The 19,759-nt window shown below is 42.5% G+C and overlaps 1 protein-coding gene across 1 annotated transcript in view; it reads left to right on the forward strand.

The window, feature by feature from the left end:
• The first annotated feature begins 19,695 nt into the window (after window positions 1-19,695).
• LOC138044387 (uncharacterized) overlaps window positions 19,696-19,759 on the forward strand; it is a 2,095-nt gene continuing 2,031 nt past the window's right edge. Inside the window, exon 1 of the mRNA XM_068890907.1 lies at window positions 19,696-19,759. This exon is cut by the window's right edge and continues 175 nt beyond it. Within this exon, the coding sequence (XP_068747008.1) occupies window positions 19,755-19,759 (5 nt within the window). The 5' untranslated portion in view covers window positions 19,696-19,754.

The following is a 19,759-nucleotide window of genomic DNA, read 5'->3' on the forward strand; positions in this document are numbered from 1 at the left end:
AATATACCCTTATTCACGTTCATTTACGTTCAGCCACCCACATCTTCCTTCATCCGCGTTCAATTATCTTCATTTACCTTTATTCACGTTCATTTACCTTCAGCTACATTTATCCGCGTTCATTTACCTTTATCTATCTTGTTTTACCTTCATCTACCTTCAGTCACTTTCATTTACGTTATAATATACTTTCAGCTACCTCCATCTACCAGGGTGTCAAGTGACAAATGACACTCCGAGAAAAAAGGAAAATAGGAATGACAGTGGCCAAAGATAGGAAAAAATAGAAATTATCATTCCAAAATAGGAAAAAAATAGGAAGCTTTCCTTGGATTCCACCCTCTTAGGGGGTCTCAATGGGAGGATAGCTTTCACGACTAAGGTTAGAAAATTTGGCATTTCACGGCTAATGGTTATATTTTTTCCCGTCACGGTTAACTTACATGAAACACAAAGAAACGTCCGTCGTTGAAAATGAAAGTTTTTTGCTTTTTGGGGTTCTCTGTGTTAGTTAGTTAGTAGGGTGTTAGTACACATTGAAAAGGATAAGTCATTGATCATCAGAATGCGATTTACATTTTTGTCAAGACCTCCAACAGGGCAAAAGAGGGTAAGGTCAAAGAACGGATCCCCCGTACACGGGCCAATGACAGTTTTTTTAAAAATCTAATCTTAGCTACGCAGCTATTCCTTAGAGAGGCACCTGATTGGCAAGTTGTAATGACGTAATGAAATTTTAAAAATGCGTGTCGTTGGGAACGAGAACTTAAAATAGCTTTCCGAAACCAAAAATAGATTTTTAAAAACTGTGATGGGCATGGGGGTTCGTTCTCTTACCTCATCTTCTCTTGCTAGAGGATATTTGGGACTTGTTTTGTCTTGTCAGCGAGATTGAATGTCCACGAGAAGAGCAAAGGAGGTAAAACGGTGTCGAGTGCCCTGAAGTCTCTAAATACTTCGAAACACTCCCTATTCCACTTTTAAAAGTAAAAAAAATCACGCTAAATGCTTTTAATTTTTTTCACGCCCAACGGTTAACTTTTCTTGACGTGGCATGCCTTACCGTTTTTCACAGCCTCTCCTAACAAAGCCAACAAGAGCTCTATTACACAAACCAATGCCTTATTCAATATCTAACACTTACTGACAAGATGGCATGCATCCTTCACAGAAACAAGTATTAAAACTTGTTACCAAGTAAAACTTGGTGCACAACGGAGGTTGCACCAACATGGCGACTCCATTCAAAACTCTGCAAAGTTACGGGAAACGACAAATAACTTAGTAACGATGCACCACACAGACCTGAGAACTGGAGAGCAGATTTCTAAATATTCCAAGTTTTTGGCTATTTCCATTCGTGTGATAGACGTGACGGTAATCTTCCACAATTTGTCATAAATGTTACACGAACTTTTCATAACGATGAGATGTTGCGGTAGATCACAGAGGCGGTCATGATATTTATTCCCCACTCTTTGTATCACTTACTAGTTAACCTTTTCAGTGCTAACTGCTTGTATGCTTTTTTTTTGTACTTTTTCGGCGATAAAAGGTCTGCAAAACTTGGATCCGCCGTGTAAGGGATCGTGCAAGAATTAAAACATCTGCTGTTTTGGGTCAATGTGGGCTCAGGTATGAAAATCACGTGACAATATTGGGAGAGCAAGCGAGTTCGAATTAATATGGTAGGTTAATCATTTTATAAGAGGTTTTACGGGCCATCTTCGTCCACAGAAGCCAACAGGCTGGCATCATTAAGCCGGAATGTGGGCAAAGGCAACCCTTTGAAAGAAAACAGAGGCAGGAGATGGTTTCATGCAGACTGGGACGCCTAAAATGCTCTGTTGTAAGCATGGCGGTTCACGAGTAAAGTTGTCTCTCTGGCCTTTCTGTGGACGAATTCCAGGACCTACTGGCACAATCTGGGCAAGTTTTGAAAGCTAAAACCTTCAATCGATGCGGTATTTTGCTGGTAGGACTGGGTGGCACGACACTTATGAAAAAACTATGAAAGGAGAATCGGGAGTCTTCCCTTGTCATGGAATGGCAGAATTACCCAGAATTCTTTTTGGGCATGAGCGAGGCAACTTAAGAAGCACGAGACTGGCCCTTATCGAATGGCTGAAGCGCGGCCAGAGGAAATGATTTCTAGCCAGATACTCAGGAGTAGGCCTGGTGTGTGCTGTTAACTTAGATTTTGGATTTCTGAAGATATTTTTATCATAGAAAATTCGCGACAAAGTTGTGCTTTCATTTCGCTGTAATTCTCGTGTCAAAGAAACGGTATAATAATGTAAATACTGAAGAGAATAACGATATTTATATTTGAAAAGTATACGTTTTCTCTCCCGTCCCCTTCTTATGCATGATCTTCGCGGAAATTACATTCTGTCCCTCAATAAACCTGGAACAACCAGTTATGGTCTTAGTTCTTTTTTTTCTTACGTATCAGCTAAGTTGCGGAATGCGCTACCTGATTTTATCCGTACCTATGAGTTTACTGGCTTAAAAAGAGAATCCAGGGCCGCATTTTGTACAGCGGCGTTTCTTTTTAATGACTATATCTTTAATAGTAGGTATCTGTGTATGGTATGTATTTTAGCTGTAAATGTAATGTCTCGAAGATATTAGCTCCTGTAATTATTCGGAAAAAGCTTATGACTGTATGTATGTTACCTTTAGAAGGGCGCATGCGCACACTTTGTAATCTGCGACTCCAGTGCTTACCATATGACAGAGAAAATGACTTTGGCCTTGAATATATAAGCCATCTAATTGTTACGCTATATTGACAAGGGCGGTTTGGAGCTGTGAGTAGGCGTGGGATTTGTCACATATGGTTTAGGGGCCGACATATCTCTCCCTCAATGCCGTACCGGGAGGCAAGGTCGGTAGCAGAAAGCAGTGAAGGGCCAACTGCGTCCAAAAGCGATCGCACGGGCCGAAATCCCGGGATGACTCGTTTGGTACGACGCTCCAGCGCCGGTGTCTGGAGGTACTGCGTTTTTCTCTCTTGTTCAAACATTCCGTCAGCGCATGCGCAAACGTTCTGGCTCTTCGATACCTAGCCTACCAAAAAAAAATTAACATGCTGGTTTTTTTTTTTTTTTTCTAGCAGCAACTGACATTTTAGTTGTCTTTATAAGCATAAAAGTAACGTAAAAACCGTGTGTGTCTGGTGTTGTCTCAGACAGAGGCGAGAGATGGTTTCATGCAGACTGGGACGCCTAAAATGCTCTGTTGTAAAGATGGCGGTTCACGAGTGAAGTTGTCTCTCTGGCCTTTCTGTGGACGAATTCCAGGACCTACTGGCACAATCTGGGCAAGTTTTGAAAGCTAAAACCTTCAATCGATGCGGTATTTTGCTGGTAGGACTGGGTGGCACGACACTTATGAAAAAACTATGAAAGGAGAATCGGGAGTCTTCCCTTGTCATGGAATGGCAGAATTACCCAGAATTCTTTTTGGGCATGAGCGAGGCAACTTAAGAAGCACGAGACTGGCCCTTATCGAATGGCTGAAGCGCGGCCAGAGGAAATGATTTCTAGCCAGATACTCAGGAGTAGGCCTGGTGTGTGCTGTTAACTTAGATTTTGGATTTCTGAAGATATTTTTATCATAGAAAATTCGCGACAAAGTTGTGCTTTCATTTCGCTGTAATTCTCGTGTCAAAGAAACGGTATAATAATGTAAATACTGAAGAGAATAACGATATTTATATTTGAAAAGTATACGTTTTCTCTCCCGTCCCCTTCTTATGCATGATCTTCGCGGAAATTACATTCTGTCCCTCAATAAACCTGGAACAACCAGTTATGGTCTTAGTTCTTTTTTTTCTTACGTATCAGCTAAGTTGCGGAATGCGCTACCTGATTTTATCCGTACCTATGAGTTTACTGGCTTAAAAAGAGAATCCAGGGCCGCATTTTGTACAGCGGCGTTTCTTTTTAATGACTATATCTTTAATAGTAGGTATCTGTGTATGGTATGTATTTTAGCTGTAAATGTAATGTCTCGAAGATATTAGCTCCTGTAATTATTCGGAAAAAGCTTATGACTGTATGTATGTTACCTTTAGAAGGGCGCATGCGCACACTTTGTAATCTGCGACTCCAGTGCTTACCATATGACAGAGAAAATGACTTTGGCCTTGAATATATAAGCCATCTAATTGTTACGCTATATTGACAAGGGCGGTTTGGAGCTGTGAGTAGGCGTGGGATTTGTCACATATGGTTTAGGGGCCGACATATCTCTCCCTCAATGCCGTACCGGGAGGCAAGGTCGGTAGCAGAAAGCAGTGAAGGGCCAACTGCGTCCAAAAGCGATCGCACGGGCCGAAATCCCGGGATGACTCGTTTGGTACGACGCTCCAGCGCCGGTGTCTGGAGGTACTGCGTTTTTCTCTCTTGTTCAAACATTCCGTCAGCGCATGCGCAAACGTTCTGGCTCTTCGATACCTAGCCTACCAAAAAAAAATTAACATGCTGGTTTTTTTTTTTTTTTTCTAGCAGCAACTGACATTTTAGTTGTCTTTATAAGCATAAAAGTAATGTAAGAACGGTGAGTGTCTGGTGTTGTCTCAGTAAGAGTCGTGTGATGGTTTCATGCAGTCTGGGACGCCTAAAATGCTCTGTTGTAAACATGGCGGTTAACGAGTGAAGTTGTCTCTCTGTCCTTTCTGTGGACGAATTCGAGGACCTACTGGCACAATCTGGGCAAGTTTTGAAAGCTAAAACCTTCAATCGATGCGGTATTTTGCTGGTAGGACTGGGTGGCACGACACTTATGAAAAAACTATGAAAGGAGAATCGGGAGTCTTCCCTTGTCATGGAATGGCAGAATTACCCAGAATTCTTTTTGGGCATGAGCGAGGCAACTTAAGAAGCACGAGACTGGCCCTTATCGAATGGCTGAAGCGCGGCCAGAGGAAATGATTTCTAGCCAGATACTCAGGAGTAGGCCTGGTGTGTGCTGTTAACTTAGATTTTGGATTTCTGAAGATATTTTTATCATAGAAAATTCGCGACAAAGTTGTGCTTTCATTTCGCTGTAATTCTCGTGTCAAAGAAACGGTATAATAATGTAAATACTGAAGAGAATAACGATATTTATATTTGAAAAGTATACGTTTTCTCTCCCGTCCCCTTCTTATGCATGATCTTCGCGGAAATTACAATCTGTCCCTCAATAAACCTGGAACAACCAGTTATGGTCTTAGTTCTTTTTTTTCTTACGTATCAGCTAAGTTGCGGAATGCGCTACCTGATTTTATCCGTACCTATGAGTTTACTGGCTTAAAAAGAGAATCCAGGGCCGCATTTTGTACAGCGGCGTTTCTTTTTAATGACTATATCTTTAATAGTAGGTATCTGTGTATGGTATGTATTTTAGCTGTAAATGTAATGTCTCGAAGATATTAGCTCCTGTAATTATTCGGAAAAAGCTTATGACTGTATGTATGTTACCTTTAGAAGGGCGCATGCGCACACTTTGTAATCTGCGACTCCAGTGCTTACCATATGACAGAGAAAATGACTTTGGCCTTGAATATATAAGCCATCTAATTGTTACGCTATATTGACAAGGGCGGTTTGGAGCTGTGAGTAGGCGTGGGATTTGTCACATATGGTTTAGGGGCCGACATATCTCTCCCTCAATGCCGTACCGGGAGGCAAGGTCGGTAGCAGAAAGCAGTGAAGGGCCAACTGCGTCCAAAAGCGATCGCACGGGCCGAAATCCCGGGATGACTCGTTTGGTACGACGCTCCAGCGCCGGTGTCTGGAGGTACTGCGTTTTTCTCTCTTGTTCAAACATTCCGTCAGCGCATGCGCAAACGTTCTGGCTCTTCGATACCTAGCCTACCAAAAAAAAATTAACATGCTGGTTTTTTTTTTTTTTTTCTAGCAGCAACTGACATTTTAGTTGTCTTTATAAGCATAAAAGTAACGTAAAAACCGTGTGTGTCTGGTGTTGTCTCAGACAGAGGCGAGAGATGGTTTCATGCAGACTGGGACGCCTAAAATGCTCTGTTGTAAAGATGGCGGTTCACGAGTGAAGTTGTCTCTCTGGCCTTTCTGTGGACGAATTCCAGGACCTACTGACACAATCTGGGCAAGTTTTGAAAGCTAAGACCTTCAATCGATGCGGTATTTTGCTGGTAGGACTGGGTGGCACGACACTTATGAAAAAACTATGAAAGGAGAATCGGGAGTCTTCCCTTGTCATGGAATGGCAGAATTACCCAGAATTCTTTTTGGGCATGAGCGAGGCAACTTAAGAAGCACGAGACTGGCCCTTATCGAATGGCTGAAGCGCGGCCAGAGGAAATGATTTCTAGCCAGATACTCAGGAGTAGGCCTGGTGTGTGCTGTTAACTTAGATTTTGGATTTCTGAAGATATTTTTATCATAGAAAATTCGCGACAAAGTTGTGCTTTCATTTCGCTGTAATTCTCGTGTCAAAGAAACGGTATAATAATGTAAATACTGAAGAGAATAACGATATTTATATTTGAAAAGTATACGTTTTCTCTCCCGTCCCCTTCTTATGCATGATCTTCGCGAAATTACATTCTGTCCCTCAATAAACCTGGAACAACCAGTTATGGTCTTAGTTCTTTTTTTTCTTACGTATCAGCTAAGTTGCGGAATGCGCTACCTGATTTTATCCGTACCTATGAGTTTACTGGCTTAAAAAGAGAATCCAGGGCCGCATTTTGTACAGCGGCGTTTCTTTTTAATGACTATATCTTTAATAGTAGGTATCTGTGTATGGTATGTATTTTAGCTGTAAATGTAATGTCTCGAAGATATTAGCTCCTGTAATTATTCGGAAAAAGCTTATGACTGTATGTATGTTACCTTTAGAAGGGCGCATGCGCACACTTTGTAATCTGCGACTCCAGTGCTTACCATATGACAGAGAAAATGACTTTGGCCTTGAATATATAAGCCATCTAATTGTTACGCTATATTGACAAGGGCGGTTTGGAGCTGTGAGTAGGCGTGGGATTTGTCACATATGGTTTAGGGGCCGACATATCTCTCCCTCAATGCCGTACCGGGAGGCAAGGTCGGTAGCAGAAAGCAGTGAAGGGCCAACTGCGTCCAAAAGCGATCGCACGGGCCGAAATCCCGGGATGACTCGTTTGGTACGACGCTCCAGCGCCGGTGTCTGGAGGTACTGCGTTTTTCTCTCTTGTTCAAACATTCCGTCAGCGCATGCGCAAACGTTCTGGCTCTTCGATACCTAGCCTACCAAAAAAAAATTAACATGCTGGTTTTTTTTTTTTTTTTCTAGCAGCAACTGACATTTTAGTTGTCTTTATAAGCATAAAAGTAACGTAAAAACCGTGTGTGTCTGGTGTTGTCTCAGACAGAGGCGAGAGATGGTTTCATGCAGACTGGGACGCCTAAAATGCTCTGTTGTAAAGATGGCGGTTCACGAGTGAAGTTGTCTCTCTGGCCTTTCTGTGGACGAATTCCAGGACCTACTGGCACAATCTGGGCAAGTTTTGAAAGCTAAAACCTTCAATCGATGCGGTATTTTGCTGGTAGGACTGGGTGGCACGACACTTATGAAAAAACTATGAAAGGAGAATCGGGAGTCTTCCCTTGTCATGGAATGGCAGAATTACCCAGAATTCTTTTTGGGCATGAGCGAGGCAACTTAAGAAGCACGAGACTGGCCCTTATCGAATGGCTGAAGCGCGGCCAGAGGAAATGATTTCTAGCCAGATACTCAGGAGTAGGCCTGGTGTGTGCTGTTAACTTAGATTTTGGATTTCTGAAGATATTTTTATCATAGAAAATTCGCGACAAAGTTGTGCTTTCATTTCGCTGTAATTCTCGTGTCAAAGAAACGGTATAATAATGTAAATACTGAAGAGAATAACGATATTTATATTTGAAAAGTATACGTTTTCTCTCCCGTCCCCTTCTTATGCATGATCTTCGCGGAAATTACATTCTGTCCCTCAATAAACCTGGAACAACCAGTTATGGTCTTAGTTCTTTTTTTTCTTACGTATCAGCTAAGTTGCGGAATGCGCTACCTGATTTTATCCGTACCTATGAGTTTACTGGCTTAAAAAGAGAATCCAGGGCCGCATTTTGTACAGCGGCGTTTCTTTTTAATGACTATATCTTTAATAGTAGGTATCTGTGTATGGTATGTATTTTAGCTGTAAATGTAATGTCTCGAAGATATTAGCTCCTGTAATTATTCGGAAAAAGCTTATGACTGTATGTATGTTACCTTTAGAAGGGCGCATGCGCACACTTTGTAATCTGCGACTCCAGTGCTTACCATATGACAGAGAAAATGACTTTGGCCTTGAATATATAAGCCATCTAATTGTTACGCTATATTGACAAGGGCGGTTTGGAGCTGTGAGTAGGCGTGGGATTTGTCACATATGGTTTAGGGGCCGACATATCTCTCCCTCAATGCCGTACCGGGAGGCAAGGTCGGTAGCAGAAAGCAGTGAAGGGCCAACTGCGTCCAAAAGCGATCGCACGGGCCGAAATCCCGGGATGACTCGTTTGGTACGACGCTCCAGCGCCGGTGTCTGGAGGTACTGCGTTTTTCTCTCTTGTTCAAACATTCCGTCAGCGCATGCGCAAACGTTCTGGCTCTTCGATACCTAGCCTACCAAAAAAAAATTAACATGCTGGTTTTTTTTTTTTTTTCTAGCAGCAACTGACATTTTAGTTGTCTTTATAAGCATAAAAGTAACGTAAAAACCGTGTGTGTCTGGTCTTGTCTCAGACAGAGGCGAGAGATGGTTTCATGCAGACTGGGACGCCTAAAATGCTCTGTTGTAAAGATGGCGGTTCACGAGTGAAGTTGTCTCTCTGGCCTTTCTGTGGACGAATTCCAGGACCTACTGGCACAATCTGGGCAAGTTTTGAAAGCTAAAACCTTCAATCGATGCGGTATTTTGCTGGTAGGACTGGGTGGCACGACACTTATGAAAAAACTATGAAAGGAGAATCGGGAGTCTTCCCTTGTCATGGAATGGCAGAATTACCCAGAATTCTTTTTGGGCATGAGCGAGGCAACTTAAGAAGCACGAGACTGGCCCTTATCGAATGGCTGAAGCGCGGCCAGAGGAAATGATTTCTAGCCAGATACTCAGGAGTAGGCCTGGTGTGTGCTGTTAACTTAGATTTTGGATTTCTGAAGATATTTTTATCATAGAAAATTCGCGACAAAGTTGTGCTTTCATTTCGCTGTAATTCTCGTGTCAAAGAAACGGTATAATAATGTAAATACTGAAGAGAATAACGATATTTATATTTGAAAAGTGTACGTTTTCTCTCCCGTCCCCTTCTTATGCATGATCTTCGCGGAAATTACATTCTGTCCCTCAATAAACCTGGAACAACCAGTTATGGTCTTAGTTCTTTTTTTTCTTACGTATCAGCTAAGTTGCGGAATGCGCTACCTGATTTTATCCGTACCTATGAGTTTACTGGCTTAAAAAGAGAATCCAGGGCCGCATTTTGTACAGCGGCGTTTCTTTTTAATGACTATATCTTTAATAGTAGGTATCTGTGTATGGTATGTATTTTAGCTGTAAATGTAATGTCTCGAAGATATTAGCTCCTGTAATTATTCGGAAAAAGCTTATGACTGTATGTATGTTACCTTTAGAAGGGCGCATGCGCACACTTTGTAATCTGCGACTCCAGTGCTTACCATATGACAGAGAAAATGACTTTGGCCTTGAATATATAAGCCATCTAATTGTTACGCTATATTGACAAGGGCGGTTTGGAGCTGTGAGTAGGCGTGGGATTTGTCACATATGGTTTAGGGGCCGACATATCTCTCCCTCAATGCCGTACCGGGAGGCAAGGTCGGTAGCAGAAAGCAGTGAAGGGCCAACTGCGTCCAAAAGCGATCGCACGGGCCGAAATCCCGGGATGACTCGTTTGGTACGACGCTCCAGCGCCGGTGTCTGGAGGTACTGCGTTTTTCTCTCTTGTTCAAACATTCCGTCAGCGCATGCGCAAACGTTCTGGCTCTTCGATACCTAGCCTACCAAAAAAAAATTAACATGCTGGTTTTTTTTTTTTTTTTCTAGCAGCAACTGACATTTTAGTTGTCTTTATAAGCATAAGAGTAACGTAAAAACCGTGTGTGTCTGGTGTTGTCTCAGACAGAGGCGAGAGATGGTTTCATGCAGACTGGGACGCCTAAAATGCTCTGTTGTAAACATGGCGGTTCACGAGTGAAGTTGTCTCTCTGGCCTTTCTGTGGACGAATTCCAGGACCTACTGGCACAATCTGGGCAAGTTTTGAAAGCTAAAACCTTCAATCGATGCGGTATTTTGCTGGTAGGACTGGGTGGCACGACACTTATGAAAAAACTATGAAAGGAGAATCGGGAGTCTTCCCTTGTCATGGAATGGCAGAATTACCCAGAATTCTTTTTGGGCATGAGCGAGGCAACTTAAGAAGCACGAGACTGGCCCTTATCGAATGGCTGAAGCGCGGCCAGAGGAAATGATTTCTAGCCAGATACTCAGGAGTAGGCCTGGTGTGTGCTGTTAACTTAGATTTTGGATTTCTGAAGATATTTTTATCATAGAAAATTCGCGACAAAGTTGTGCTTTCATTTCGCTGTAATTCTCGTGTCAAAGAAACGGTATAATAATGTAAATACTGAAGAGAATAACGATATTTATATTTGAAAAGTATACGTTTTCTCTCCCGTCCCCTTCTTATGCATGATCTTCGCGGAAATTACATTCTGTCCCTCAATAAACCTGGAACAACCAGTTATGGTCTTAGTTCTTTTTTTTCTTACGTATCAGCTAAGTTGCGGAATGCGCTACCTGATTTTATCCGTACCTATGAGTTTACTGGCTTAAAAAGAGAATCCAGGGCCGCATTTTGTACAGCGGCGTTTCTTTTTAATGACTATATCTTTAATAGTAGGTATCTGTGTATGGTATGTATTTTAGCTGTAAATGTAATGTCTCGAAGATATTAGCTCCTGTAATTATTCGGAAAAAGCTTATGACTGTATGTATGTTACCTTTAGAAGGGCGCATGCGCACACTTTGTAATCTGCGACTCCAGTGCTTACCATATGACAGAGAAAATGACTTTGGCCTTGAATATATAAGCCATCTAATTGTTACGCTATATTGACAAGGGCGGTTTGGAGCTGTGAGTAGGCGTGGGATTTGTCACATATGGTTTAGGGGCCGACATATCTCTCCCTCAATGCCGTACCGGGAGGCAAGGTCGGTAGCAGAAAGCAGTGAAGGGCCAACTGCGTCCAAAAGCGATCGCACGGGCCGAAATCCCGGGATGACTCGTTTGGTACGACGCTCCAGCGCCGGTGTCTGGAGGTACTGCGTTTTTCTCTCTTGTTCAAACATTCCGTCAGCGCATGCGCAAACGTTCTGGCTCTTCGATACCTAGCCTACCAAAAAAAAATTAACATGCTGGTTTTTTTTTTTTTTTTCTAGCAGCAACTGACATTTTAGTTGTCTTTATAAGCATAAAAGTAACGTAAAAACCGTGTGTGTCTGGTCTTGTCTCAGACAGAGGCGAGAGATGGTTTCATGCAGACTGGGACGCCTAAAATGCTCTGTTGTAAACATGGCGGTTCACGAGTGAAGTTGTCTCTCTGGCCTTTCTGTGGACGAATTCCAGGACCTACTGGCACAATCTGGGCAAGTTTTGAAAGCTAAAACCTTCAATCGATGCGGTATTTTGCTGGTAGGACTGGGTGGCACGACACTTATGAAAAAACTATGAAAGGAGAATCGGGAGTCTTCCCTTGTCATGGAATGGCAGAATTACCCAGAATTCTTTTTGGGCATGAGCGAGGCAACTTAAGAAGCACGAGACTGGCCCTTATCGAATGGCTGAAGCGCGGCCAGAGGAAATGATTTCTAGCCAGATACTCAGGAGTAGGCCTGGTGTGTGCTGTTAACTTAGATTTTGGATTTCTGAAGATATTTTTATCATAGAAAATTCGCGACAAAGTTGTGCTTTCATTTCGCTGTAATTCTCGTGTCAAAGAAACGGTATAATAATGTAAATACTGAAGAGAATAACGATATTTATATTTGAAAAGTATACGTTTTCTCTCCCGTCCCCTTCTTATGCATGATCTTCGCGGAAATTACATTCTGTCCCTCAATAAACCTGGAACAACCAGTTATGGTCTTAGTTCTTTTTTTTCTTACGTATCAGCTAAGTTGCGGAATGCGCTACCTGATTTTATCCGTACCTATGAGTTTACTGGCTTAAAAAGAGAATCCAGGGCCGCATTTTGTACAGCGGCGTTTCTTTTTAATGACTATATCTTTAATAGTAGGTATCTGTGTATGGTATGTATTTTAGCTGTAAATGTAATGTCTCGAAGATATTAGCTCCTGTAATTATTCGGAAAAAGCTTATGACTGTATGTATGTTACCTTTAGAAGGGCGCATGCGCACACTTTGTAATCTGCGACTCCAGTGCTTACCATATGACAGAGAAAATGACTTTGGCCTTGAATATATAAGCCATCTAATTGTTACGCTATATTGACAAGGGCGGTTTGGAGCTGTGAGTAGGCGTGGGATTTGTCACATATGGTTTAGGGGCCGACATATCTCTCCCTCAATGCCGTACCGGGAGGCAAGGTCGGTAGCAGAAAGCAGTGAAGGGCCAACTGCGTCCAAAAGCGATCGCACGGGCCGAAATCCCGGGATGACTCGTTTGGTACGACGCTCCAGCGCCGGTGTCTGGAGGTACTGCGTTTTTCTCTCTTGTTCAAACATTCCGTCAGCGCATGCGCAAATGTTCTGGCTCTTCGATACCTAGCCTACCAAAAAAAAATTAACATGCTGGTTTTTTTTTTTTTTTCTAGCAGCAACTGACATTTTAGTTGTCTTTATAAGCATAAAAGTAACGTAAAAACCGTGTGTGTCTGGTCTTGTCTCAGACAGAGGCGAGAGATGGTTTCATGCAGACTGGGACGCCTAAAATGCTCTGTTGTAAACATGGCGGTTCACGAGTGAAGTTGTCTCTCTGGCCTTTCTGTGGACGAATTCCAGGACCTACTGGCACAATCTGGGCAAGTTTTGAAAGCTAAAACCTTCAATCGATGCGGTATTTTGCTGGTAGGACTGGGTGGCACGACACTTATGAAAAAACTATGAAAGGAGAATCGGGAGTCTTCCCTTGTCATGGAATGGCAGAATTACCCAGAATTCTTTTTGGGCATGAGCGAGGCAACTTAAGAAGCACGAGACTGGCCCTTATCGAATGGCTGAAGCGCGGCCAGAGGAAATGATTTCTAGCCAGATACTCAGGAGTAGGCCTGGTGTGTGCTGTTAACTTAGATTTTGGATTTCTGAAGATATTTTTATCATAGAAAATTCGCGACAAAGTTGTGCTTTCATTTCGCTGTAATTCTCGTGTCAAAGAAACGGTATAATAATGTAAATACTGAAGAGAATAACGATATTTATATTTGAAAAGTGTACGTTTTCTCTCCCGTCCCCTTCTTATGCATGATCTTCGCGGAAATTACATTCTGTCCCTCAATAAACCTGGAACAACCAGTTATGGTCTTAGTTCTTTTTTTTCTTACGTATCAGCTAAGTTGCGGAATGCGCTACCTGATTTTATCCGTACCTATGAGTTTACTGGCTTAAAAAGAGAATCCAGGGCCGCATTTTGTACAGCGGCTTTTCTTTTTAATGACTATATCTTTAATAGTAGGTATCTGTGTATGGTATGTATTTTAGCTGTAAATGTAATGTCTCGAAGATATTAGCTCCTGTAATTATTCGGAAAAAGCTTATGACTGTATGTATGTTACCTTTAGAAGGGCGCATGCGCACACTTTGTAATCTGCGACTCCAGTGCTTACCATATGACAGAGAAAATGACTTTGGCCTTGAATATATAAGCCATCTAATTGTTACGCTATATTGACAAGGGCGGTTTGGAGCTGTGAGTAGGCGTGGGATTTGTCACATATGGTTTAGGGGCCGACATATCTCTCCCTCAATGCCGTACCGGGAGGCAAGGTCGGTAGCAGAAAGCAGTGAAGGGCCAACTGCGTCCAAAAGCGATCGCACGGGCCGAAATCCCGGGATGACTCGTTTGGTACGACGCTCCAGCGCCGGTGTCTGGAGGTACTGCGTTTTTCTCTCTTGTTCAAACATTCCGTCAGCGCATGCGCAAACGTTCTGGCTCTTCGATACCTAGCCTACCAAAAAAAAATTAACATGCTGGTTTTTTTTTTTTTTTCTAGCAGCAACTGACATTTTAGTTGTCTTTATAAGCATAAAAGTAACGTAAAAACCGTGTGTGTCTGGTCTTGTCTCAGACAGAGGCGAGAGATGGTTTCATGCAGACTGGGACGCCTAAAATGCTCTGTTGTAAACATGGCGGTTCACGAGTGAAGTTGTCTCTCTGGCCTTTCTGTGGACGAATTCCAGGACCTACTGACACAATCTGGGCAAGTTTTGAAAGCTAAAACCTTCAATCGATGCGGTATTTTGCTGGTAGGACTGGGTGGCACGACACTTATGAAAAAACTATGAAAGGAGAATCGGGAGTCTTCCCTTGTCATGGAATGGCAGAATTACCCAGAATTCTTTTTGGGCATGAGCGAGGCAACTTAAGAAGCACGAGACTGGCCCTTATCGAATGGCTGAAGCGCGGCCAGAGGAAATGATTTCTAGCCAGATACTCAGGAGTAGGCCTGGTGTGTGCTGTTAACTTAGATTTTGGATTTCTGAAGATATTTTTATCATAGAAAATTCGCGACAAAGTTGTGCTTTCATTTCGCTGTAATTCTCGTGTCAAAGAAACGGTATAATAATGTAAATACTGAAGAGAATAACGATATTTATATTTGAAAAGTGTACGTTTTCTCTCCCGTCCCCTTCTTATGCATGACCTTCGCGGAAATTACATTCTGTCCCTCAATAAACCTGGAACAACCAGTTATGGTCTTAGTTCTTTTTTTTCTTACGTATCAGCTAAGTTGCGGAATGCGCTACCTGATTTTATCCGTACCTATGAGTTTACTGGCTTAAAAAGAGAATCCAGGGCCGCATTTTGTACAGCGGCTTTTCTTTTTAATGACTATATCTTTAATAGTAGGTATCTGTGTATGGTATGTATTTTAGCTGTAAATGTAATGTCTCGAAGATATTAGCTCCTGTAATTATTCGGAAAAAGCTTATGACTGTATGTATGTTACCTTTAGAAGGGCGCATGCGCACACTTTGTAATCTGCGACTCCAGTGCTTACCATATGACAGAGAAAATGACTTTGGCCTTGAATATATAAGCCATCTAATTGTTACGCTATATTGACAAGGGCGGTTTGGAGCTGTGAGTAGGCGTGGGATTTGTCACATATGGTTTAGGGGCCGACATATCTCTCCCTCAATGCCGTACCGGGAGGCAAGGTCGGTAGCAGAAAGCAGTGAAGGGCCAACTGCGTCCAAAAGCGATCGCACGGGCCGAAATCCCGGGATGACTCGTTTGGTACGACGCTCCAGCGCCGGTGTCTGGAGGTACTGCGTTTTTCTCTCTTGTTCAAACATTCCGTCAGCGCATGCGCAAACGTTCTGGCTCTTCGATACCTAGCCTACCAAAAAAAAAATTAATATGCTGGTTTTTTTTTTTTTTTTTCTAGCAGCAACTGACATTTTAGTTGTCTTTATAAGCATAAAAGTAACGTAAAAACCGTGTGTGTCTGGTCTTGTCTCAGACAGAGGCGAGAGATGGTTTCATATAGACTGGGACGCCTAAAATGCTCTGTTGTAAACATGGCGGTTCACGAGTGAAGTTGTCTCTCTGGCCTTTCTGTGGACGAATTCCAGGACCTACTGACACAATCTGGGCAAGTTTTGAAAGCTAAAACCTTCAATCGATGCGGTATTTTGCTGGTAGGACTGGGTGGCACGACACTTATGAAAAAACTATGAAAGGAGAATCGGGAGTCTTCCCTTGTCATGGAATGGCAGAATTACCCAGAATTCTTTTTGGGCATGAGCGAGGCAACTTAAGAAGCACGAGACTGGCCCTTATCGAATGGCTGAAGCGCGGCCAGAGGAAATGATTTCTAGCCAGATACTCAGGAGTAGGCCTGGTGTGTGCTGTTAACTTAGATTTTGGATTTCTGAAGATATTTTTATCATAGAAAATTCGCGACAAAGTTGTGCTTTCATTTCGCTGTAATTCTCGTGTCAAAGAAACGGTATAATAATGTAAATACTGAAGAGAATAACGATATTTATATTTGAAAAGTGTACGTTTTCTCTCCCGTCCCCTTCTTATGCATGACCTTCGCGGAAATTACATTCTGTCCCTCAATAAACCTGGAACAACCAGTTATGGTCTTAGTTCTTTTTTTTCTTACGTATCAGCTAAGTTGCGGAATGCGCTACCTGATTTTATCCGTACCTATGAGTTTACTGGCTTAAAAAGAGAATCCAGGGTCGCATTTTGTACAGCGGCTTTTCTTTTTAATGACTATATCTTTAATAGTAGGTATCTGTGTATGGTATGTATTTTAGCTGTAAATGTAATGTCTCGAAGATATTAGCTCCTGTAATTATTCGGAAAAAGCTTATGACTGTATGTATGTTACCTTTAGAAGGGCGCATGCGCACACTTTGTAATCTGCGACTCCAGTGCTTACCATATGACCAAGAAAATGACTTTGGCCTTGAATATATAAGCCATCTAATTGTTACGCTATATTGACAAGGGCGGTTTGGAGCTGTGAGTAGGCGTGGGATTTGTCACATATGGTTTAGGGGCCGACATATCTCTCCCTCAATGCCGTACCGGGAGGCAAGGTCGGTAGCAGAAAGCAGTGAAGGGCCAACTGCGTCCAAAAGCGATCGCACGGGCCGAAATCCCGGGATGACTCGTTTGGTACGACGCTCCAGCGCCGGTGTCTGGAGGTACTGCGTTTTTCTCTCTTGTTCAAACATTCCGTCAGCGCATGCGCAAACGTTCTGGCTCTTCGATACCTAGCCTACCAAAAAAAAAATTAATATGCTGGTTTTTTTTTTTTTTTTCTAGCAGCAACTGACATTTTAGTTGTCTTTATAAGCATAAAAGTAACGTAAAAACCGTGTGTGTCTGGTCTTGTCTCAGACAGAGGCGAGAGATGGTTTCATATAGACTGGGACGCCTAAAATGCTCTGTTGTAAACATGGCGGTTCACGAGTGAAGTTGTCTCTCTGGCCTTTCTGTGGACGAATTCCAGGACCTACTGACACAATCTGGGCAAGTTTTGAAAGCTAAAACCTTCAATCGATGCGGTATTTTGCTGGTAGGACTGGGTGGCACGACACTTATGAAAAAACTATGAAAGGAGAATCGGGAGTCTTCCCTTGTCATGGAATGGCAGAATTACCCAGAATTCTTTTTGGGCATGAGCGAGGCAACTTAAGAAGCACGAGACTGGCCCTTATCGAATGGCTGAAGCGCGGCCAGAGGAAATGATTTCTAGCCAGATACTCAGGAGTAGGCCTGGTGTGTGCTGTTAACTTAGATTTTGGATTTCTGAAGATATTTTTATCATAGAAAATTCGCGACAAAGTTGTGCTTTCATTTCGCTGTAATTCTCGTGTCAAAGAAACGGTATAATAATGTAAATACTGAAGAGAATAACGATATTTATATTTGAAAAGTGTACGTTTTCTCTCCCGTCCCCTTCTTATGCATGACCTTCGCGGAAATTACATTCTGTCCCTCAATAAACCTGGAACAACCAGTTATGGTCTTAGTTCTTTTTTTTCTTACGTATCAGCTAAGTTGCGGAATGCGCTACCTGATTTTACCCGTACCTATGAGTTTACTAGCTTAAAAAGAGAATCCAGGGCCGCATTTTGTACAGCGGCTTTTCTTTTTAATGACTATATCTTTAATAGTAGATATCTGTGTATGGTATGTATTTTAGCTGTAAATGTAATGTCTCGAAGATATTAGCTCCTGTAATTATTCGGAAAAAGCTTATGACTGTATGTATGTTACCTTTAGAAGGGCGCATGCGCACACTTTGTAATCTGCGACTCCAGTGCTTACCATATGACAGAGAAAATGACTTTGGCCTTGAATATATAAGCCATCTAATTGTTACGCTATATTGACAAGGGCGGTTTGGAGCTGTGAGTAGGCGTGGGATTTGTCACATATGGTTTAGGGGCCGACATATCTCTCCCTCAATGCCGTACCGGGAGGCAAGGTCGGTAGCAGAAAGCAGTGAAGGGCCAACTGCGTCCAAAAGCGATCGCACGGGCCGAAATCCCGGGATGACTCGTTTGGTACGACGCTCCAGCGCCGGTGTCTGGAGGTACTGCGTTTTTCTCTCTTGTTCAAACATTCCGTCAGCGCATGCGCAAACGTTCTGGCTCTTCGATACGTAGCCTACCAAAAAAAAATTAACATGCTGGTTTTTTTTTTTTTTTTCTAGCAGCAACTGACATTTTAGTTGTCTTTATAAGCATAAAAGTAACGTAAAAACCGTGTGTGTCTGGTCTTGTCTCAGACAGAGGCGAGAGATGGTTTCATGCAGACTGGGACGCCTAAAATGCTCTGTTGTAAACATGGCGGTTCACGAGTGAAGTTGTCTCTCTGGCCTTTCTGTGGACGAATTCCAGGACCTACTGACACAATCTGGGCAAGTTTTGAAAGCTAAAACCTTCAATCGATGCGGTATTTTGCTGGTAGGACTGGGTGGCACGACACTTATGAAAAAACTATGAAAGGAGAATCGGGAGTCTTCCCTTGTCATGGAATGGCAGAATTACCCAGAATTCTTTTTGGGCATGAGCGAGGCAACCTAAGAAGCACGAGACTGGCCCTTATCGAATGGCTGAAGCGCGGCCAGAGGAAATGATTTTTAGCCAGATACTCAGGAGTAGGCCTGGTGTGTGCTGTTAACTTAGATTTTGGATTTCTGAAGATATTTTTATCATAGAAAATTCGCGACAAAGTTGTGCTTTCATTTCGCTGTAATTCTCGTGTCAAAGAAACGGTATAATAATGTAAATACTGAAGAGAATAACGATATTTATATTTGAAAAGTGTACGTTTTCTCTCCCGTCCCCTTCTTATGCATGACCTTCGCGGAAATTACATTCTGTCCCTCAATAAACCTGGAACAACCAGTTATGGTCTTAGTTCTTTTTTTTCTTACGTATCAGCTAAGTTGCGGAATGCGCTACCTGATTTTATCCGTACCTATGAGTTTACTGGCTTAAAAAGAGAATCCAGGGCCGCATTTTGTACAGCGGCTTTTCTTTTTAATGACTATATCTTTAATAGTAGGTATCTGTGTATGGTATGTATTTTAGCTGTAAATGTAATGTCTCGAAGATATTAGCTCCTGTAATTATTCGGAAAAAGCTTATGACTGTATGTATGTTACCTTTAGAAGGGCGCATGCGCACACTTTGTAATCTGCGACTCCAGTGCTTACCATATGACAGAGAAAATGACTTTGGCCTTGAATATATAAGCCATCTAATTGTTACGCTATTCTCACTGCATAATTAATTAGCTCATGGCAGAAGTTTTCATCATGCGTTCGAATTCCCCTGTTTCCGAGCATGCTTATTACGGTGTTGATGCTTTGCGGTCTTAGAGTATGTATTTTGTCGCCCCGCCTGAAAAGTGGTCATTTTAACCGTACTCCGGGACGACGGCCAACTTTCGCGTCTGTTCCTTGCACAGTCAACCGCCACCAGCATAGATGGC

The sequence above is a fragment of the Montipora capricornis genome, chromosome 4 (assembly GCF_036669925.1).
Source record: "Montipora capricornis isolate CH-2021 chromosome 4, ASM3666992v2, whole genome shotgun sequence".
In the NCBI taxonomy this organism is placed as follows: Eukaryota; Metazoa; Cnidaria; class Anthozoa; order Scleractinia; family Acroporidae; genus Montipora; species Montipora capricornis.